This window comes from Muntiacus reevesi, chromosome 10, assembly GCF_963930625.1.
Source record: "Muntiacus reevesi chromosome 10, mMunRee1.1, whole genome shotgun sequence".
Taxonomy (NCBI): Eukaryota; Metazoa; Chordata; class Mammalia; order Artiodactyla; family Cervidae; genus Muntiacus; species Muntiacus reevesi.
Window position 1 is genome coordinate 22837840 of NC_089258.1, and position 23607 is coordinate 22861446.

At 40.0% G+C, this 23607-nt stretch overlaps 2 protein-coding genes across 7 annotated transcripts; one reads left to right on the forward strand and one right to left on the reverse strand.

The window, feature by feature from the left end:
* Nucleotides 1–1583: 1583 nt before the first annotated feature.
* On the reverse strand, nt 1584–11625 carry MRPL50 (mitochondrial ribosomal protein L50). Its single transcript, XM_065946925.1, has 2 exons — nt 11519–11625; nt 1584–5145 (listed from the first exon to the last, which is right to left on the reverse strand). The coding sequence occupies exons 1-2, from the start codon at nt 11605–11607 to the stop codon at nt 4758–4760; spliced, it is 477 nt and encodes a 158-aa protein (XP_065802997.1). The 5' UTR covers nt 11608–11625; the 3' UTR covers nt 1584–4757.
* Nucleotides 11626–11766: 141 nt separating this feature from the next.
* Nucleotides 11767–22943, forward strand: ZNF189 (zinc finger protein 189). Of its 6 annotated transcripts, XM_065947234.1 has the most exons (5): nt 11767–12199; nt 12922–13003; nt 16761–16852; nt 17151–17283; nt 20731–22943. In XM_065947234.1, exons 4-5 carry the CDS (start codon nt 17271–17273, stop codon nt 22449–22451), a joined length of 1734 nt encoding a protein of 577 aa, XP_065803306.1. In that variant the 5' UTR covers nt 11767–12199; nt 12922–13003; nt 16761–16852; nt 17151–17270; the 3' UTR covers nt 22452–22943. The 6 variants fall into 6 exon arrangements, with proteins under 6 accessions (XP_065803306.1, XP_065803305.1, XP_065803302.1 ...); XM_065947233.1 differs by lacking the exon at nt 17151–17283; XM_065947230.1 differs by lacking the exons at nt 16761–16852; nt 17151–17283 and having other exon boundaries at nt 12877–13003.
* The last annotated feature ends 664 nt before the right edge of the window (nt 22944–23607 follow it).

Below are 23607 nucleotides of genomic sequence, written 5' to 3' on the forward strand. Positions count from 1 at the left end.
TGATAGACCCTACCCATTCCCCTTAAGGAGAATGCCTAAAATAATACATTTTTTTGCTAGTAATTTCCTTTATTCTGCTCCCTCTCTGCCTTACAAACCTTTCCTTTTCTGAAACTCAACAGAGCACCTCTCTGTTGCTGGATGGGATGCTCCCTGATTCCTAAATCATTTAATAAAGCCAATTAGAATCACTAATCAATTGAATCTTTGTTATTTAGCACTGGCACTGTTTATGTAAGATCATTCTATTAATTCTGAGTCTTAATTTTATAGTTTTTATATAAACATTCATAGTGAGCTCAACAGCCCAACAAAGTAAAATTGCCAACACTTCTATAGTCATCATTTAATTTTTAAAAATGCAAGCCTTTTATAATTATAGCACATCTTTATTTTAGTGAACAAGTTAGCAAACCTAATTTAATCTTTCCATGAAAACTTAAAAGTCATTACTCTGGTATATTATATTGGGCAATAAATCAGGGCTGCCCTGTAGAGTTATTGGTGAACGTGCAATTTATCTTTCCTGGTTAGCTAAACATTCCAGGACTACTGTTTCAGGGGGCAGTATTTGTAATTGAAGGTCTTCTTCAATGAACAATGCAGAAAAGTAGAGGACAACAACAGAATGGGAAAGACTAGAGATCTCTTCAAGAAAACTGGAGCTGATAGGGAACACTTCCTGCAAGGATAGGCATGATAAAGGATAAAAATGGTAAGGACCCAACAGAGGCAGAGAGATTAAGTGGCAAGAATACACTGAAGAACCATACAAAAAAGATCTTAATAACTGGGATAACCATGATGGTGTGCTATCACTCACCTAGAACCAGATATCTTGAGTCTGAAGTCAAGTGGGCCTTATGAAACATTAATACAAATAAAGCTAGTGGAGGTGATAGAACTCCAGCAGTTATTTCAAATCCTAACAGATGATGCTGTTAAAGTGCTACACTCAATATGTCAGCAAATTTGGAAAGCTCAGCAGTAGCCAGAGGACTGGTAAAGGTCAGTTTTCATTCCAATCCCAAAGAAGGGCAGTGCCAAAGAATGTTCAAACTACCATACTACTGCACTCATTTCACATGCTAGTAAGGTTATGCTCAAAATCCTGTAAGCTAGGCTTCAGCAGTATAAAACCAAGAATTTCCAGATATACAAGTTGGGTTTAGAAAAGGCAGAGGAACCAGAGACCAAATTGCCAACATTTGTTGGACCATAGAGAAAGCCAAGGAATTCCAGAAGAAACATCTACTTCTGCTTCACTGAATAAAAACTGTGAATATTCTTAAAGAGTTTCACTGGGAGGACTGATGCTTAAGCTTGGGAAAATGGCATCAAAACATATATATTATCATATGTGAAACGGATCACCAGTCCAGGTTCGATGCATGAGAGAGGATGCTTGCAGCTGGTGCACTAGGACGACCCTGAGGGATAGGATGGGGAGGGAGGTGGGAGGGGGGTTCAGGATGGGGAACACATGTACACCCGGGGCGGATTCACATCAGTGTATGGCAAAACCACTTCAATATTGTAAAGTAATTAGCCTCCAATTAAAACAAATAAATTTATTTAAAAAAAAAAAAAAAGCTCCAATGCTTTGGCCACCTGATGCAAGGGCCGACTCATTGGAAAGATTCTGATACTGGGAAAGATTGAAGGCAGAGAAGAGGGCAGCAGAGGATGAGACAGATAGCATTACTTGACTCTATGGACATGAATTTGAGTAAACTTCGGAGAGTGAAGAACAGGGAAGTCTGGCATATTGCATGGTCCATAGGGTCACCAAGAGTGCGAAAGGACTAAACGACTGAACAATGACAACTGCTACCAAGTCCAAGCTTGCTCTGCTCACTGCACAATAGGCCAATGAATCCGAAACGAGGTGTGGAGGCAAAGAAGATACTTTAATTGGGGAGCCGGCAGACCGAGAAGATGGCAGGCTAGCGCCTCAAAATAACCATCTTATGGGGTCTGGAGGCCAGGTTCTTTTATAGATCAGAGATGAGGAGCAGTGAGGAAGCAAAGTACAAAGGCCGTTAATCCTACAAACATCTCCTCAGGCAGGGAATGTGTTCATTTCTTCCTTCCTACCATCCATAGGTAGACAGGGTTCTGAACAAAGGCACTTCAGTTTAACGGTTAGGCAGAGGGGCAGGATTCTCTGAGGCAAACCATTCTGTATGATTATAATAACAAAAGCAATGAAAAGCAAGTCAGAGAAACAGTTCCAACATGGAGTCAGAATTGGCTTCCTCCCTGCAACACAAGTTGTCTCCCACTTCAATACCAGTGTCTAGGTTGGCACTAGTGGTTAAAAAAAAAAAGACTCGGCTGCGATTGCAGGAGACCTAAGAAACTCGGGTTTGATCCCTGGGTCAGAAAGATTTCCTGGAACAGGAAATGGCAACCCACTCCAATATTCTTGTCTGGAGAATCCCATAGACAGAGGAGGCTGGCAGGCTATCGTCCATGGGGTCGCAAAGAGTCAGAAACAACTGAAGTGACTTACCACAACACAGCACACACAGGGTCATGGTACTCAAAATGTAAGAATTACCTAGGAGTTTTTTAAACAAGCTCAGGACCCTCTATCGACCTAGAGAATCAGAGTCTGTATTTTAAAAAGATGTCAAGTGATTCATAAGCACATTAAATGTTGAGAAACTACTCCAGTCTACAAGAGTAATTCTCTAGTCATATTTACATGAAGTCTGGCAGTTCATGGGGTCACAAAGAGTTGGACATAACAGCAACTGAGCAACAACAACAAAGCTGAAACCAAGTGTTTCCCACACTGCCCATTCCTTGCTTCCATCTTGCCCTCTGCACGTTTTTCTTTACCTCCAGATCAGACATAAAAGTTGTGTGGGAAATGAGATAATCAAATCCTATACATAGAATCCAAATGTTTCCACCCTGAACCCATTCCACATACAAACAGAAGGGATACAACAGCTCGAATGTTTAAGTCCCAGGGCTCTAGACATTTTGGCACTGCAGAAACTTCTGAAGCTCTTCAATGTAGTGTGAAAGTCACTCAGTTGTGTCTGACTCTTCAATCCCATGGACTGTACCCCGCCAGGCTCCTCTGTCCATGGAATTCACCAGACAAGAATACTAAAGTGGGGAGTCATCACCTTCTCCAGCAGATCTTCCTGACCTGGGGATTAAGCCCAGTTCTCCTGCATTGCAGGCAGATTCTTCACTGTCTGAGCCACCAGGGAATCTTCAGTATAGAGGTTACTGAAAATCTGACTATCCACTGATGGCATTTATAGGGCATGACTGTACTGTAACTTATTTTTCTAATATACATGCCAGAATTTATATAACCAACTAATTTTTGCCCTCTTCAAAGGAGTCACCGTAGGAAAAAAATAAATGCAAATTCCTTTGTTTGAAAACTTGTCACTTTTCTTTCAGAATTATTAGACAAAATATACAACATTCCTTCTCATGTCATTACTTTAGCCACCTCTAAAGTCTGAACAATAATAATTCCTATTTTAATCACTTTATCATTTTTATCATTTAGAACCATCTGGTTAGCTATATAAGTAATTTCCACAAATTAAAGTACGAGTCTGCAAAGATAAACTCTAGTGGATACTCATAAAGCATTCAAGGCCACCTTTTAAAAAAGGTTTGAAATAAACATCATCTCCTTTGAAGAGAATATCCATTCCAATACAGAATCTGGTATATATCTGACCAAAAGATTATATCTCTTCACAAAAGTGAAAGTCACTCAGTCGTATCCGACTCTTTGCAGCTGCATGGACTGTACAGTCCATGGAATTCTCCAGGCCAGAATACTGGTGTGGGCAGCCTTTCCCTTCTCCAGATCTTCCCAACCCATGACTTGAACCCAGGTCTTCCGCATTGCAGGCAGATTCTTCAGCAGCTGAGCCACCAGGGAAGCCCAAAAATACTGGAGTGGGTAATCCATCCCTTGTCCAGTGGATTTTCCCGAACCAGGAATCGAACCAACCCACGTCTCCTGCATTTCAGACAGATTCTTTACCAGCAAAGCTACCATGGAAGCCCATAGCTCTTAATAGTTGGTACATATTCGTCTCCATTTATAATACTGAAGAAAATGACAGGCTTCCTAGATGGCTCAGTGGTAAGGAATCTACTTGCAACGCAGGAGATCTGGGTTTGATCCTAGCGTCGGGAAGACCCCTGGAGAAGGAAATGGCAACCCACTCCAGTATTCTTGCCTGGGAAATCCCATGGACAGAGGAGCCTGGTGGGTCACCGTCCACAGGGTCACAAGAGTAGGACACAACTTAGCAACTGAACAATAAGAAAATGATGAGGCAGAAAAGCAAATTTCTCCTTAAATAAAACAAAAACATTCTTCAAATCTACTTTAATTCCAAGAGATTTATCTAGATTGAATAGTATTATTTTCTACTATTTCTAGTTGTACAGTAAAGCAAATAGTGAAACAACTTTCATAATATACAATTTTTATCTTTTACAAATATTACTTTATCTGTATATGTAATATGTATTTTCATAAATTATGAATGACCTGATTCCATTAAAAGTTTCTGCAGATGTGGAAAAATCTTATTTGTCAATTAATGACAAAAAAAATTAATAGCTTCCTTCCACAGAGAAAAGTGGGTGTAGAGACCAGTTCTGACAGCATTTCACAAGGTAAAGTACCAAAAAATCTGATAAACAGCCCCCTTTTCAGGGGGAAAAAAAAAAGATTTCAGTAGGTTCTTCCTTTGAACTGTTCAGTAACCCCAGGTGATTTTTAAATTGGGAGGCAGATTACTGGCAATAAGTTCATCAAATTTAGATCTATCCTGAACAGGCACAGTATAGAAATCAAGAACATCGCTAACCCTGCACATCTGGTGAAGCCTGGAGTTAGGCACTGCATGGCCTAAGTCATCAGCTAAACGTGCTAAGAAGCTGAACTTCATATGAACATCTTCCAGGGAGATCTCCTGCCAACTGGTAGCAACAGATGAACCAAAAACTTCTTTGACATGAGATTCCAAACGACTCTGGAGATCTTCAGGTGGTATGTATGCTTGGCTTCGTAAGGGTGGACACACCAAGATAGGTTCTTTCTTCACCTCTTCTACTGTCTCAGTTACCATTGGCTGTTTCTCTTTTCTGGAGGGATCAAAAACAAGTAAGTGAATCTTCGGTTCACTGCATTAACGAAGTTGACATGTTGACCAACATCAGACCTAATTTTGCCCATCAATCTAAATCAATATACTGCACACTTACTACTTACACTTAACTCTCTCTGGGCACTGTTGAGAGAATTAAATACGTCTCTGCACTTATAAATTCACAGTTGAACTCAACTGGCACAAAGAGGAAACAGAAACTAACTTCAGATTTTACATGCCCTAAGAATTTCCAAGAATGGATGAAGATGGTAAATCCTCTGGAATTTCTGGTTCTCCCAGATCCAAATCCAATCTACCTAACCTCATCTCGCACTATTATCTTATATACATTCTATGCCCTACTCAAACTGAACTACCTTTTGTTTCCCACTCTTCTGATATCACGTGAGCTCAAGTTATATCCTACCTGAAATATCTATCTTTCACCTCCAATTATAGAATTCTTAATCCTTCCTTTAAGTCCTAGGACAAAACTCTTCTCTCAAGCTTTACTTGATTTCCTCAGTCAAATATAACTGTAAGCTCCTCTGATTTCTCATAGCACTTTTTAAAAAAGTGAAGTATAATTGATTTACGTTGCGTTAGTTTCAAGTGTACAGCGGTGATTGTTTTGAATATATGTGTGTGTGTATTGTAGTGTGTATACGTCAGTCCCAAACTCCTAATTTATCCCTCCCCTCCTTTCCCCTTCGGTAACCGTAAGTTTGCTTTCTAGGTCTGTGAGTCTGTTTCTGCTTTGTAAGTAAGTTCCTCTTTTTTTTTTTAAGATCCCACATATATCACAGTACTTAATATTGTTCTCAGAGCACACCTCATTCCACCTGAGTTTGAATTTTATTTATATTCTACTTCTCTTACTAGATCAGGATTTCTCAGTGCAAACATTACTGATATTTTGGACCAGATAATTTTTTATTGTGGGAGGCTGTCCTGTTCACCGTGGGTTGCTCAGCAGCACCCCTGGCCTCTACCCACTATATTCCAGCAGCACTCTTGTCCTCCAGTCATAATAACCAAAAGACATTGTCAAATGTTCCTGGTGGACAAAACTGTCCCCAGTTAAGAATCACTGTGTCAGATTAAAAACTTGAATACAGAGATGTGTTTAAGAGTCCTTTAAAACAGCTTGTGGAACTATTACACATGGGCCAATGTGAGGGAGTCTGTCTTTACACATTATTTCAGTGCTTATTATCTGTTCATAAACTAACTCCTGCTTCCTATGGAGCTGTCATCTGACTGGGATCGGTCATCCCTACAGAAATTGGAGGGTATCAGAAATGGACAACATTAGTCAAGGAAATGATTTGTAATGCTATTCCTCTGTGCCTATTCAAAGACTCTTCCAGTTACTTATCCCTCTCTCTACATCAATTCTTTATTAATTTCTCCCTACCTACTATTCTCAAGACACACAAATATGCTGTAGTATTTCCCATCTTTAAAGGAAATAATCTCCAAATTCCATGTTCCACTCCAGCTGCCTTTACAACAAAACTTCTCAAGAGTTGCCTACACAACTTCTGTACCTCCTGACCTCCCATTTTCTCTTGAAACTACTCCAGTTTCACAACCCATCACAATGAAATGTAGTCTATTCCCTTCGTCTCAGTAATCTCTTATACATGCATACCTCATCTTCTAGCACTTCATAGATACTGTGTTTTTTCCCAAATTGAAGGTCTGTGACAACCCTGCAACCATCAAGTCTATGGTCACCATTATTCCAACAGCATTTGCTCATTTAGTGTCTGTCACTTCTTCAGAATTCTCACAATACTTCAAACTTTTTCAATATTTTATTTGTTATGTGATGACCAGTGATCTTTGATTTACTATTGCAATTGTTTTGGGGTGTCACAAACCATGCTCCTACAAACAACAAACTTAACTGACAAATACTGTGCATGTTCTCACTGCTCCACCAACTGCTCTCTCCCTCTTCTTGGACCACCCTATTCCCTGAGATACAACAATACTGAAATTAGGTCAATTAACCCCACAAGAGGCTATAAGTGCTCAAGTGAATGGAAGACTTGCCCATCTTTTACTTTAAATCAAAAGCTAGAATGATTAAGCTGAGTGAGAGCATGTCAAAAGCCAAGCTAGGCTGAAAACTTCCGGCTAAACAGTTAGCCAAGTTGTGAATGCAAAGAAAAAGTTCCTGAAGGAAATTAAAAGTATGATTCCAGTGAACACACAAATGTTCAAAAGCAAAACAGCTTTATTCCTGATGTTGAAAAAGTTTTAATGGTCTGAACAGAAAATCAAACCAGCCACAATATTTCCTTAAGTCAAAGTCTAGTCCAGATCAGGGCCCCAACACTATTCAATTCTACGAAGGCTGAAAAAGGTGAGGAAGCTATAAGTGGAAGCAGTGACAGATTTCATTTTCTTGGGCTCCAAAATCACTGTGGACAGTGACTGCAGCCATAAAAGTTAAGACACTTGCTCCTTGGAAGTAAAGCTACGACAAAACTAGACAGCATATTAAAAAGCAGAGACACTTTGCTGACAAAGGTCAAAGCTATATGGTTTTTCCAGTAGTCATGTATGGATGTGAGAGCTGGACCATGAAGAAGGCTGAGCACTGAAGAACTGATGCTTTCAAATGGTGGTGTTGGAGAAGACTCTTGAATAGTCTCTAGGACTGCAAGGAGATCAAACTAGTTATTCCTAAAGAAATCAACCTTGAATATTCATTGGAAGGACTGCTGCTGAAGCTAAAGCTTCAATACTTTGGCCACCTGATGCAAAGAGCCACCTCAATGGAAAAGACCCTGATCCTGGGAAAGACTGAAGGCAAAAGGTGAAGGGGGTGGCAGAGGATGAAATGGTTAGATAGTATCACCGACTCAGTGGACATGAATCTGAGCAAAAGCTGGGAGAAAGTGAAGGATGGGGGAGTCTGCATGCTGCAGTCCATGGGGCAGCAAAGAGTGGGCCAGGACTTAGTGACTGAACAACAGAGGTTGGTTCAGGAGGTTTAAGGAAAGAAGCTGTCCCTATAACATAAAAGTGCAGGGTGAAACAGCAACTACAAGTTGCACCAAGTTATCCAGAAAATTTAGCTAAGGTAATGAAGGTGACTACACTAAACAATTGATTTTCCATGTAGATGAGACAGCCTTCTATTGAGGAATGCCATCTAGAACTTTTATAGATATAGAGAAGAAAGTCAATGCCTGGCTTCAAAGGACAGGCTTACTCTGCTAGAGGCTAACATAGCTGGTGCCCTATAGTTAAAAATCAAAGCTCATTTACCATTCTGAATATCCTAGGGCCCTTAAGAATTATGCTAAATCTACCATGCTTATGTTCTATAAATGCAACAACAAAGCCTAGAAGACAGAACATCTGCTTACAACAAGTTTTATTGTATATCTGAAGCCCACAGTTGAGACCTACCACTCAGAAAAAGATTCCTTTCAAAATATTACTGCTCATTTAACAACACACCTGGTCACTTAAGCTCCCTGATGGAGATGTACAAGATTAATGTTTTCATGCGTGCCAACATAACATCCACTCTGCAGTCCATGGAGCAAGGAATGAGCTTTACTTTCAAGTTTTATTATTTAAGAAACACATTTTGTAAGGCTATAGCTGCCATAGACAATGATTCCTCTGATGAATCTGGGCAAAGTCAGCTGAAAATGTTCTAAAAATAATTCATCAATCTAGATGCCATTGAGAATATTCATGATTCATCAAAGTGAAAGTTGCTCAGTTGTGTCCAACTCTGCAACCTGACTATACAGTCCATGGAATTCTCCAGGCCAGATTACTGTAGTGGGTAGCCATTCCCTCCTCCAGGGTATCTTCCCAACCCAGGGATCAAAACCAGGAGCTGAGCCACCAGAGAAGCCCATTCATGATTCATGGGAAGAGATCAAAATAGCAACAGAAACAGAAATTTGGAAGAAACCAATTCTAACCCTCATGAATGACTTTCAGGGGTTCAAGATATCGGTGAAGAAGTAATTGCAAATATAAAAGAAATAGGAAGAGAACTAGAATTAGAAGTGAACCCTCAGACGTAACTGAATTGCTGCAATCTCTGGTGGCTCAGACGGTAAGGAATTTGCCTGCAATATGGGAGGCACAGGAGGCACAGGTTCCATCCCTGAGTTGGGAAGATCCCCCGGAGAAGGGAATGGCTACCCTTCCAATATTCCTGCTTGGAGAATTCCACAGACAGAGGAGCCTGGCAGGCTACAGTCCACTGGGTTGCAGAGTCGGACACAACTGAGGAACTAACACTTTCAGTTTCAGGATAAAACTTCATCACTGAGGAGTTGTTCCTTAGGAATGAGCGAAGAAAAGTTTCTTGAGATAGAATCTACTCCTGGTAAAGACACTGTGAAGATTATTGAAAACACAACAAAGGACTGAGAACATTATACCAACTTAGTTGATAAAGAAGGGGCAGTGTTTGAGAGAATTGATTTTAATACTGAAAGAAGTTCTACTGTGGGTAAAATGCTATCAAACAGCATTGCATGTTACAGAGAAATCACTCATGAGAGGAAGAGTCAATCAATGCTGCAAATTTCCTTTTTGTCTTATATTAAGAAATTACCAGACACACCACCCTTCAGCAACCAACACCTTGAACTATCCTTCGCCATTAACATCAAAGCAAGACCCTTCACTATCAAAGAGATTATAACTCTCTGAAGGCTCAGATGATGGTTAGCAATTTTTAGCAATAAACTATTTTTCAACTAAGATATGTTTATTGTTATCTTAGACATAATGCTATTGCACATTAAACACTACAGTATGGTGTAAGTATAACTTTAAATGCACTGGGAAACCCCAAAATCTGTATAACATGCTGAGATTCTTGCTTTATCAGAGCAATCTGGAAACAAACTTCAATAACTCCAAGGTATGCCTGTACTGCTCTAGTTTTCTTCATAATTTACCACTTTTTGAAATTATATTTGTTCACTTTTCCCTCCACCAAAACATGCTTTATAAGTTGGTTTTTCTTATTAACAACTGCATTCCTCACATCTAGACATCTGCTATATAGTAGACACTCTAGAAATGATTGTTAAATGAGTCAGTGAAACAAACTTGAAGGAGATTTAAGAGATAATAATAAATACTAACCAAAATAGAGGGAAAGCAAGGACTTCCCTGGCGGTGCAGTGGATAGGAATCCACCTGCCAATGCATAGCAGGTTAGATCCCTGGTATGGAAATATCCCACATACCAAGGAGCAACTAAACCCATGCACCACAATTATTGAGCCTATGCCCTAAAGCCCAGGAGTTACAACCACTGAGCCTATATGCTACAGCTCCTGAAGCCCTGGCACCTAGTCTGTGCTCCACGAGAGAAGCTTCCACAACGAGAAGCCCGCACAAGGGAGCAAAGAGTAGCCTCCACTCGCCGTGATTACAGAAGTCTGAAAGCAGCAAGGAAGACATAGTGCAACCAAAAATTAAATAAACAAATCACATATAAAAAAAGAATCAAAACAAAATGGAACAGAAGGAAAGCTAATAAAACATGAACTGATGAGAAAAATCCCTTTGGGTTGAAGAAGTTTTTGTTGGAAACTTAAGAGGGTATACACTATTTCTTGAGGTTCCTACAAATCTTCATATCCTAACACTAAGTCACAGACTTACTTTCACAAAATTCCACTTGGCCCTGCAGAAAAAGCAGCAGATGGAAGAGTTAAAAGACCGGGATTCCAGATCCAAACCTGTCTTTAACTTGCTTCCTGACTTTCAGCAAAATATTGCTATTTCCTTCCGGTGCAGACTCAGTTCCCTCTTGCCAGAGTACTCACGCTCTGAGAAGGGACTCTGTATCGCTGCTGCATCCTATATAAAGAAATGCTGGGCCAGGGCAGTTGTTTAATAACTATTTGAGTAAATCAACGAGCGGACAAAATGAGGACGCTGCACTCTGAATCTTTCTTGTGAATAAATACACTCCAAATGAATTTAGTTCAGCGAACACTTTCGTATTCATGTCCTGAGTTGCCTGTCCTAAAAAAGTCATTTGTTTCCCGACACCACACTATACTGCGCGTCTGGAACACGTGGTCTGTAAGTATGGTTTACCTAATAAATTAGCAGGTGAAATGGAAGGAGAAGGGGGCAGTATTTCGGTTCTAAAATGAGTAAACTGAGGACAAACGAAGTAACTGGACCCCACCACTCGCGGAAACAGGAGCTGAAGTTCCTGAACTCAGAACCCTCACGCACTTTCTCGTCCTTTCCCTGGTAAGGCGCAGGGCCACGGTCCCGTCTTAAGTTCATCATTCTCAGTTCCTCTCCTTACTTTCTGTGAGCATGACCCACGGTCTAACCTTCCGCTTTACCTGAATCGAGACCAAAACTCTCTGCGTGGCGCCCCTGAAGCTACTGTGAGGCTTTTTCTGGCAACGCCGGCCACCCAGAGCGCCGCCATCTTCGGGGAGAGCTTGGTGACAGAGCTCCACCCCCAGGAGGCAGCGGCACGCGAAGATCAGCCAATAAAATGTAAGCTTAGTGGCATGTGTCCTCTTCCGGTTGAGACTAACCCAGGCTCCCTCGTCTTTTGCACTCCGGGAAGCGTAGTTCGGTAGCCGTGGCCGTGGCAGGCTGGACCCCAGCGCTCTCTCAGAGCATGACGGGAGTTGTAGTTGAGGGGCGTCCCGGGAAGGTTCCCGGTGACGCCTTCTGGTCCGGGGGCGGGCGGTCACAGCGCTCTTTGGCTGAAAGCAGCAGGAACTGGCGACCGAGGGGAGGCTCTAGCGAGGCCTGGAAGGCTGCACAGCCAGGCAGGGGAGGGGGTGCGGGGTGGGGGCGGCCAAGTAGCGCGTCTGACAGGCTGCTGAGGTCGTGACCGCTCGGGGCAGGACCTGGCCAGATCAAGCCTAGAGGCCTCGCTTTCTTCAGGCCTAATATTCAGCGGCTGGGTAGGCCTTGCCAGAGCCTCCTTTTAGTGCGGCCACCCGGGATTCCTGCCCTGATTTTCTGTCTGAGAGATGGCCTCGCCGAGTCCCCCGCCAGAGCCAAAGGTAAGTCGCCCCTCCGAGTATCCCCGTTCTCTCGCCTTTACCTAGCTCGCTAGGCCGCGCCACCGCCCCCACCCCCCTTCTCGGGTCTTCAGGGCCAGCGCGGTGCATGAAGTACCCCCTGATGTACTGGGGAGCCCTTCGCCATCACACTGCCCAGTGGCTCCTATTTTCAAGAGCGACTTGATAAATCTAAAGAAAATTAGTAATGCTCCAAACTAGCGTTTTCATTTATGAGTTCTTCCAGGTGAAGTTCGCTCTTTTCATCCTCCCTTGTGTCTTCTACAACCTGCTCCATGCCTGGACCCAAAGTAGACGCTTAGAAAAATTAACATAATTGAGTTGAAAAGAGTCATAATTGAGTTAGAACGGGGCGAGGAGGTGCAGGAAACTTGGGAAGGCCTTAGTGCAGCTTACTAAAATTAAATTATTAGGGCCATACTGGGTAAACCTTATCCTTAGGTTCCTCACTACAGAGGACAGAGATCCATCTGTGTTTTCCTCAAATTTGAGGTGTCCGAATTCTGTCGGTTCCCCAGAATTGAGCCCCATTTGTAACTCTTAGTTATCATGTTCCTCCTAGCCTACCTGGCTCTGATAAGTGGTTGTTTCTGCTACTTTCAGTGGTAGAATTGTCCTTGAGACAACAAGAACTGACTACAGAAATCATACTATTTCAGGGCTTGCTGACATTTGAGGATGTGGCTGTGTTTTTTACCCAGGAGGAGTGGGATTATCTGGATCCAGCTCAGAGAAGCCTGTATAAAGATGTCATGATGGAGAATTATGGAAACCTGGTCTCACTGGGTAAGAATCTGCTGTTTCTTGGATCAAAATAGCTAAGAAACTGTAAGAAAGCAGAACACATGAGCTAGTACCATACCAAATTGCTTCTTTGTTCCAAGGCTCCAATTCAGACCTTTCAGCCATGAATTGTTTCCATGGCTCTCATCCCTACCGTGCTTGCAGTGACCAAAATACAAGCTTTTCTGGCTTCCATCCTCTTACTCTCATTCCCATATTGCTCTGTACTTTCCCTCCTAGCTCATCCTCCCACTGCTTTCCTCCCACCCTTTTCACTCTGCCTTCTGGAGCCCCTGTTTCTCTTCACATGGTGTTCCCTACCTCTCCTGGCCTTAACTGAAACCTGGCAATTTCCCAAGGACACTACTTTGGCAGAGGCGGTTTATTCTCCCACATCCTCTTCCTTCCCCATCCTTTGTCTCAGGGCTGAAAGGGAAAAATAATTGTTCTCCTAACTTTTCAGTACTATTCCCAAAGCATTAGTTTTCCATTTTCAAATGTAATTTCTCTTTTGAGGTCTCAGCTGTCTTGTTCTACCCTCTTAATTTCTTTTCACTATCATCTGTCAATTTTTTTTTTTTTTTTTTTGGTGTCTCACACATAGATTTTGTCACATTTCGGAATCTTCTCTTTGTTAACCCACACCATCCATCATACAGTCATTACTTCTGGCTCACTGTATCTTCAAGGACCCTGCTTTTCCATTCTTATTAAGCACCTCACATCAATGATCACACCCTCAACTTTGTTATAACAGGCAAATTTTAAACCCCGTTATCTTGTATTTTGACTAATAATTCTTTCTCAGGCAGTAGATGTTTTTTGACTGTAACTAAACAAGTCAACAAAACAGACACGATCCCTGCTATGTCTGCTAAGCTTACTGTAACTTCCTACCTGTCTACCTCTTCTCCTCCTTTCCTACTGAACCTATTTATTCTTAATCTTTCCTGTTCCTTGACTTCCTTTCTTCCCCCCCCCCCCCCCAGGCTCTTAGTTCCCTCCTGCTTCACCTTCTCATCTAACCCATAGCTGCTGCTGCTGCTAAGTCACTTCAGTCGTGTCTGACTCTGTGCGACCCCATAGACGGCAGTCCACCAGGCTCCCCTGTCCCTGGGATTCTCCAGGCAATACTGGAGTGGGTTGCCATTTCCCTCTCCAATGCATGAAAGTGAAGTTGCTCAGTCGTGTCCGACTCCTAGCAACCCCATGGACTGCAGCCTACCAGGCTCCTCCGTCCATGGGATTTTCCAGGCAAGAGTACTGGAATGGGTTGCCATTGCCTTCTCTGCTAACTCACAGACCTATACATAAAATGATCACCAGCATGCTCTCTTGCCACTTTGTCATCATGTTCTACCCACTCTACATCTTGAAGTCCTGTACTGGTTATAAAATCTGCCTTTTTCTCTTACCTGATTTGCTGAACACAGCAAGAGAAGTTCTGTAACTGAAAGAATTGATGCCCTGCATATATACAGGTGGTTTCCTTCTGCTGGATATAAAAACCACTGGGTTTATATAGCTCAGCAAATTTTTTATCATTGGTTTGCTCCTACCCCTGTTTCTTTTAGTGACTATTTCAGAAACCTTGAGTTTTCCTTGGGTTCATCATTCAGTGGTGGACCTCACCTTCTGTTTCACGGAGAAGATAGAGACTACCATACATGAACTCTCAAGTTTTCTACCCCTCATTGCACATGTAAGGTTGCACATTCTCCAAGAACTTATCAGTCTCCACCCCCCACCCCCGTGTAATTTTAGTCTCTATTCTTTCTACCCTGGTACCTTTATTCTGATGATGGGTATGTTCATGGCGCCAGAGCTCTCCTTTGAGCCAGAGTCCTTCTTGCTGCTCCTGTAACCTACTACTTGTTTGCTTCACAGCCAGATTTTTAAAGAGTGGTTAATGTATATTCTCTACTTCTTTACTTCCATTATCTCTAAACCTCTTTCTGTACCTCTGCCACTTACCTTCAGTTGTTTAACATTTGTCAATAATGGCCCAGTTGTCAAATACAGTATTCTTGAGGAACTATATTTAATTTCATTTCTTTATAGATATTTGGAACTCTTTATTGCTTCTTTCTATTTCTTTGCATTCTCAGACTTTTCTCAGTCTATAAACCTACCTTAGCAGATCTTATTTACACTCAGGTCATCAAGAGTGTGATGATCAGTCTCAAATCCTTATCTCTACTTAAGTAGAGAGAAAATATGGAGCCTAACTGCCTAAAAAATCCCAATTCTACTACTTACAAGACTTGTGACCAAGGGTGAGTTATTTAACCTTTCTGTATCTGTTTTCTTTTTTTATATAAAAATGGAAATAATAATAGTACTTACCTCTTAGGATTATTGTGAGCATTAACTCAGTTAATACATGTAAAGCATTTAGGACACTGACAAGCACGTATTAAGTAGAATGTATAAATGTCAATTGTTACCTTCATCATCATTGTCATTATCTTCTCTGTTGAACTCCAACTTCTTAGTCATCTCCTTTGAAGATCACATAAGTAACTCACATCTGGCAGATCTCAAATTATCTACTAATTATCTATCTAATTATCTACTATCTTCAGAATTCAGTACTCCATTCTCTGTGCTGTCTTTTATACACTTCCATTGTTGAATTTATTATAGTGTACCATAATCATTATGTTATTTCTCTAAGCAGACTGATCTTCAAGAGGATGGTAACCGTATTATTTCATTTGATTTCTCCAGGACTTAGCGTAGAGCCAGGCATATATTATATGCTTCTTATTTGGGTGACTGAGGAGTATACTTAAGACTCAGTATCTTTTGACAAGATGATTGCACTAGCTCGTAATCGAGCCCCTTTGACCTCCAATCTCCCTTTCTTCTAATATATTCTCTTTATTGCTACCAAAGTGATTTTGTGTTAGTTAACTGCTTACAACTTCTGGTGATTTCTGACACCTTAAAGGATAAAAAAGAAAATCTTAATTTCTTGTCCTGTATACTAGAACCACCTTATGTAGCTCCCGAGTAGCTTTCTAGCCTCATCTGTTGTTTTCAGCATACGACTTCAGTCTCCAGCCGTATCAGATGCTAGGTTTTTTTTTTTTTTTTTCCATTATGCTATGATATCTCTGAGTCACTGACAGCTTTTTCCACCCATATGGTGTCCTGGTTGATAATATCAGGCGAATGCCCAGCCTTGCCTGTGCCTAGTACTGTAAAATGGCAGTGAGCCCATCTGTGATCTCCTGCTTTCAGACTCTCTTCTTTATTGTAGCTGAAATACAGCTTTTCATGAGTTATTATTTCTTCCTCCACAATCTTTTCATCTTCCTGTATAAATTCTGTATCCACCCCCTTGATTTGTGCTCCCTTGATGAGAGACTATGATTACTCAACTATTCCAGTGTAGTGTTCTCTGGTATTTCATTCTGTTACTCTACTTAACACAACTCGTCTAGCTTTGTAGTTTTGCCTCTTCAGTTATAACCTATCCTTTCCATGCTGATTTTTCTTTAAAAACTGCAATAACTACGTTGATGACAGCTTGATCTCTCAGTTCTTGACCTTTCAGTTCTTTCAATTGAAATAGACTGCTTCAGTTTTGATAACTTCTCTCCAGACTGCTAGAGCCAGATTGGACCTTAGTCTCTTTCCAAGTATTTATTCAACTGCTCATTCATTCAATAAATAATTATAAAGCATTGTGCTTGGCCTAAAAATGCAAGTCCTTCCCCATTCTCTCATTGTTTTGTTTTGTTTTTTTTCCTAGAAAACTGAGAGAACTGCACTTTGAGGCACCTGTTTACTCTAGAAAAATTAGCTATGACCAGAGGATGGGAACCTGCAGTGCAAGCATGGCAGGTACCTCATAAGGTGGTTATGGCTCCCAAGCCCAGGCCTAATGGCTAGTCCTTTCCAGGCTGCTCTGTTTGGAAGCCTAGACTCACTCGTTTTACATGTCTCTCTATTGGACCTGTTTGTTTTCATGCTAGTGCCTCTGTGTTTTATTTACTTTAGCAATATATTATATTTCATGTCTGGTAAGATAAAGTCACTCTTACATTCTCTTTCAAGTTATACAGTTGACCCTTGAATGATATTGGTTTGAAATGTGAGAGTCCACTGTGTTCATGAATTTTTTTCACTAAATACATTCTAGAGTACTACACAATCTGCAATCGACTGAATCCGTAGGTGCAAAACCATTGGATATGGAAGGCCAACTATAAAGTTATATGTACATCTTCAACAGAGTGGAGGATCAGTGCCCCTAACCTTCATGTTGTTCAAGGGTCAGTTGTACTTAACTAGTTTTCTGCATTCTTCCAGTTGAAATTTAGATTCATTGGGGTTTTTTAATTGGTTCATGGGATTTTGGTTTGGATAGTTAAGTTGTTAGTTGGTTTGGGAAGAAGTAAGAGCCTTATAATGTTGACTGTCTTTGGCAGTTGGTTGATTCTAGATAACTGTCTTACGTCCTTCAGAAAAATTGTATGGATTCTTTTATAGATCTTGCATTTCTTGTTAGATATATTCCTAGGCTTTATGGTTTTTAATATCATGAAGAGCATATTTCTTTTCTTATAATATTTATTAACTAGTTATTCTTGGTAGTAAGAACCAGTATTTGTTTTATATCTTAGTCCTTTCATAGCTATTATATTTCATTTAATTCTTTTAGGAATTTTGGGTAGGGGGTCATTGTTGTTCAGTTGCTAAATTGTGTCTGATTCTGCAACCCCATGGACTGCAGCATGCCAGGCTTCCCTGTCCTTCACTGTCTCCTAGAATTTGCTCAGATTCATGTCCATTGAGTTGGTGATGTCATCTAAGCATTTCGTCCTCTGCCACCCATTTTCTCAGAATTCTCCACTGTGACTTGTCTGTCTTGGGTGGTCCTGCATGGCATAGCTCATAGCTGCATTGAGTTATGCAAGCCCCTTTGCCACAACATAGGTGTGATCTATGAAGGGGAGGCAGTCATATCATCTGCAAATAATGTAATTGTATTATTCCTTTGAGTAAAACCCTGGAACAGTATCCACTGAGTAAATATTATGAAGAGACTTTAACACAAAGTCTCTGAAAGAACTTGTAATCCAATGGAAAATACAGACTGAAGTAATAATAGCTATAATGCAGTTATGGACAAGGGATGGTCATCAAAAACAGAACACTTAAATCATCTAGTGGATTAAGCGAAGGCTTTATAGAGGAACTGTTGCATTGCATTGAATTTTAAAAAGAAACCAGGAGATTCCCAAGTAGACAATGTCAGTGGATATTTCATAAATGAAATATGCAAAGAGCTATCATAAATGACTAAAGCATAAGCAATTTACCCACTTAAAGTGTGAGAGCATGGGAAGGAGAGTGAGTTGAAGCTTAGAGACCTCAAGAAGTACTGAGTATCATAGTATAGAGAGATTTGGTTTGATTTTAGAGATAATGGGATCTGTAGGTGGTGACATGATTAGAATTCCATTTCATGAAAATCTCTCTGGATTCAGTGAAATAGATGCAACCTAAAGACCAGAGCCAAAGATTATTAGATGACTTTTGCAATAATCTGTGGAAAACAGAGGGCAAATGCTAAAGAGTAGAATCGTTGATTTTGGTGATTGATTAATAGTAAGAAAAAGGGAGAAATCTAGAATGATTTCCTGCTGTGGGACTGTAGGGTGATGGAGAGTTAATGCTTCCTAAAGGAACATGATTAAATGTGGAGATAGACATGACAACAAATGATGATGGTCATGTTATTTGTGAGACCTTTTTGAGACAGCTTAGTGGCAATATTCAGAGAGTGTATATATAGAGCAAGATGAGGATATAAACATGGATAGTAATATCCTTAAACAATTAAGGAGAAGAGAAATGCATGCGGGAAATGTTTTAGAAAAGGCCAAATAAGAAGTAGGAAGAGAACTAGAATACAAGAGCATAAAAACCGAAAATAGTGTAAAGAAATGGGAGTGGTCAACAATATCACATGCTGCAAGTAAAATAAGGACTAAAAAATGTCCATTGGCATTTGTTACTTGAAAGTCATTGGTGGTTTAATGAGGAGTTTCTCTAGATACTAGAAACAGAAACCAGATTTTATAATAGATTATTGAGTAGGTTGAATGGGAAGAGATTGAGTGTGGAAAACTTAGTTAGAAAATGGAGAGGTACAGTGTTAAGATTTTTTTTTTTCAAAGCTTGGATTTCATCTAGAAAAGGATTTCGGGTTCAAGATAAAGGTGGATATATTTTGTATGTTGGTAAGAAGGTGTATGTAGAATTCTATGGAGAATATAGATTGAAGAAAGAGAAAGAAATGGTAATTGAACAAGTGCCCAGAGGCAAGTGGGATTGAGAGAGTAGATGACTTAGCCTTAGATAAGAATGGGATATATCTTCATGTAGCAGTGCAGGTAATTTTAGGTAGGAGGCAAATTGGTGAGGCAGTTCTCATCCTTTTTCTTTGAGTGAAAGAAAACACTGTCTACTGAAAATGAATTTGAGAGACAGCACTGTAAGTAACCTTAAGTAAAAATAAAGTTTCTTAGGGAAATAACAGAAGAGGGGTTTTTTTGAATAAAATAATGACTGGTTTGAAGTAAGTGAAAAGAAAATTCAAAGATGACTCCACAGTTAGAATATTATAAAACTGAAAGAAAAAAGGAAGTATAAAAAAGGAAAAGTTGTTAGAGTCAAATAAGAATTTAGTGGTGACTGAATCTTCCCATGGAGTTATCCACCAGGCAGCAAGAGATAGAAAATCAAGAAAGAAGTCAGAGGCATACCTAAGTGTTCCATATGCTGCTCTGTTTTATTATAGACCATTATGTTATCTTTCTTCCAATGCATGCAAGTTTATCATTTCTCAGATGTCATGTAGACTCCCAGTTGGAAATGGATAGTTCCAACATGGGTCTTATATCTTTAGAGGAATGAGACTCATCTATACTTGAGGAATGTGGTATCTGTGGTAGGTGAAGTCATGAACTACCACAGACTATTCTTTTTCCTAGTTTCTTTCAATAGCTCTAAACATGTTCTTTTTTTTTTCTCCCGTTATTCTATATAATAGAGTCCATGTCACTTCAACTCAGTTTTTAAAGCCATTTATCTCCATATAAGAACTCTTTTACTTAATATCTTCTTTGTCATATTCTACTCTTTCCCTGTTTGTACTTATCAGCTGTTCCACTTGGTAAGAGGCTTCTTGCCTTATCTCTAAATTCTAATTCATCATATTAATACAATGCCTGGAATGCTTTTATTCTCAATAAATTCTTATTAATGAATGAATTGTTGTTTCCTCTGGTTTTTGTCTGTTTTCCTTCAGCATCATTTTATGTGTTCTTTTCTGTTCAGTTATTTGGCTTATTCACATTACAATAATGCTACTTCATCCTAAGTTTTTCTGAACCTACTGTTTTCTTTCCACATTGTCCTTTCTTTCCTGATAGCTAGTTTATCCTACCATTACTTAATTTCTTTGTTACCCTTTCTTTAAGAAAAGCTTTTCATTTTATCAGAAAACTAATAGTAAATAATATTTATATAGCTTGTACTGTTTGCCAGGTAGTTTTAAATACTTTATGTATTTGAACTAATGTAGTCACAAAGGTGCTATGATATAGTGAACTACATTTTATGTACATAGTAGATTAATTTAATTATCTTATGACAGTTTCTTCTTTCTGGCAAAGAACTAGGCTGACATTTCTTTTTTCTATTTATTCCAGATGTTTTGAACAGAGATAAGGATGAGGAGCCAACTGTGAAACAAGAAATTGAGGAAATTGAGGAAGAAATGGAACCACAGGGTATAATAGTTACAAGAATCAAAAGTGAAATTGACCAGGATCCCATGCATAGAGAAACCTTTGAACTTGTTGGTAGGTTAGATAAACAAAGAGGAATCTTCTTATGGGAAATACCAAGGGAATCTTTGACCCAGGAACAAAGAATGTTCAGAGGAAACACTAACATTATCCGTAAGAGACCAAATTCAGAAGAGAAATGTCATAAATGTGAAGAATGTGGAAAGGGTTTTGTCCGCAAAGCTCATTTCATTCAACATCAAAGGGTCCATACTGGAGAGAAACCTTTCCAATGTAATGAATGTGGGAAAAGTTTTAGTCGCAGTTCATTTGTTATTGAACATCAGAGAATTCATACTGGGGAAAGGCCCTATGAGTGTAATTACTGTGGAAAAACCTTTAGTGTGAGCTCAACCCTTATTAGACATCAGAGAATCCACACTGGAGAGAGACCTTATCAGTGTAATCACTGTAAACAGAGCTTCAGCCAGCGAAGAAGCCTTGTTAAACATCAAAGGATTCACACAGGTGAGAAACCCCATAAATGTAGTGACTGTGGGAAAGCCTTCAGTTGGAAGTCACACCTGATTGAACATCAGAGAACACACACTGGTGAGAAACCCTATCACTGTACCAAATGTAAGAAAAGCTTTAGTAGAAATTCATTACTTGTTGAACATCAGAGAATTCACACTGGGGAAAGACCCCATAAGTGTGGTGAATGTGGGAAAGCCTTTAGATTAAGTACATATCTTATACAACACCAAAAAATCCACACTGGTGAGAAACCTTTTCTTTGTATTGAATGTGGAAAAAGCTTCAGTCGGAGCTCATTCCTTATCGAACATCAGAGGATCCATACAGGTGAAAGACCTTATCAGTGCAAAGAGTGCGGGAAAAGCTTCAGTCAACTTTGCAACCTTACTCGTCATCAGAGAATTCACACAGGGGACAAACCCCATAAATGTGAGGAATGTGGAAAAGCCTTTAGTAGAAGCTCAGGTCTTATTCAGCACCAGAGAATCCACACCAGGGAGAAGACTTATTCATACAGTGAAACCAAGGAAAGTTTTGACCCAAATGGTGGTCTTGTTATACAACAGGAAGTCTGCCCTAAGGAAAAATCTTATAAATGTGATGAATGTGGGAAAACTTTCAGTGTCAGTGCTCATCTTGTGCAACATCAAAGAATCCACACTGGTGAAAAGCCCTACCTATGTACTGTATGTGGGAAAAGCTTCAGTCGGAGCTCATTTCTTATTGAACACCAGAGAATCCACACTGGTGAAAGACCCTATCTGTGCAGACAGTGTGGCAAAAGTTTTAGTCAACTTTGTAATCTTATTCGACATCAGGGCGTTCACACAGGTAATAAACCCCATAAATGTGATGAATGTGGGAAGGCCTTTAGCCGGAACTCTGGCCTGATTCAGCATCAGAGAATACATACAGGAGAAAAACCTTATAAGTGTGAGAAGTGTGACAAAAGTTTTAGTCAGCAGCGCAGCCTTGTCAACCATCAGAAGATCCATGCAGAGGTGAAAATTCAAGAAACCCATGAATGTGATGCTTGTGGTGAAGCCTTCAATTGTCGCATTTCTCTTATTCAGCATCAAAAATTGCATGCTACATGGATGCAGTAAATGTGGAGAAATACTTAAGTTCAGTTTGACTTTAGATCAGGTACCCAAGTGCAGTTTCAGTATGGCTCAATGTGAGTCACACTTAGTGATCAAAGCAGATGCTCTTTGGCCGCAGGCAAATGGTTTTAAAGATTCTGTGAATAATGGGTAGCTGCCCACAAGCAGTTGAAGACTTCATTACTCTTCATTTTGATCAGAGAAAGACTCAGTAATTTAAGCTGCCTCTCCCCCCCCCCCCCCCCCAGATCTCTCAGTGGAGAGGTTAAAGCCAAGTTCAGAGCACTTAATTATAATTAATAAAAGGGATAAGAACAAAGTTGCATATGCCTAGGGGAGTTGGAAGCAGCTGATGTTAGAAAACTTAGTCCTCTGGCACCGAAATATATGGTGGTTCTTTCAGTTCCACAATATGTTTGGCTGTGTATGCCAAAGTTCAATGGTTAAGCATATGATTATGTTTTCAAGGAAACAAAGCCCCCATTTTTTTTTTTTTTAAAGAACTGACATCCAAAGCTGTTGTCCTTGTTAAAGCCAGTTTGGCATGTGGGTTAAAGGCAATTCCAGTGAATGCCATGTGGTTCCCAGATCTGTGAAATGAGTGGACCATTAATTTTATATGTAAAGATTATGTAACAAACCTAGCAAAGGTGTTACCAAGGAACCTTTGGGAGTGCCTTTTTTTTCCCCCTAAGATGGGCCCAAAAAGGTGGAGGAAGACACTGTTCTTTTTGTGCCCTCCATTCTGTGAAAGATATTTGTAGTCCTAGACAGATTAAATCTTATTCCTCTACTACCAGTAGCATGTGAAAGTGTAAATATTTTGATTACCGAGAGTTGGAAATAAAAAGACCTGGAGTCTATGCTAGGAAACAGATATTTTGGTATTGCTTTGGTTTTTATGGTAACTAGACTTTGCATGCAATCTTTATTTCTGATTCTAGGGCTTCCCTTAGTTAATGGTTATTATAAACCTATTAATTCATCTGTTCTAGTCATTAAATCTGTTTTGTTTTTTGCTTTGTGTAAGAGTTTATTACTCCATTGTAAAATCTATCCTGTCAAATGCATTACTGCATTTAAAAATGAGAATCAAGAATTTAAATTGCTCTCATTTGTTCTACTTCTGACTAGTTACCTTTTCTGGGATAGTTCAATT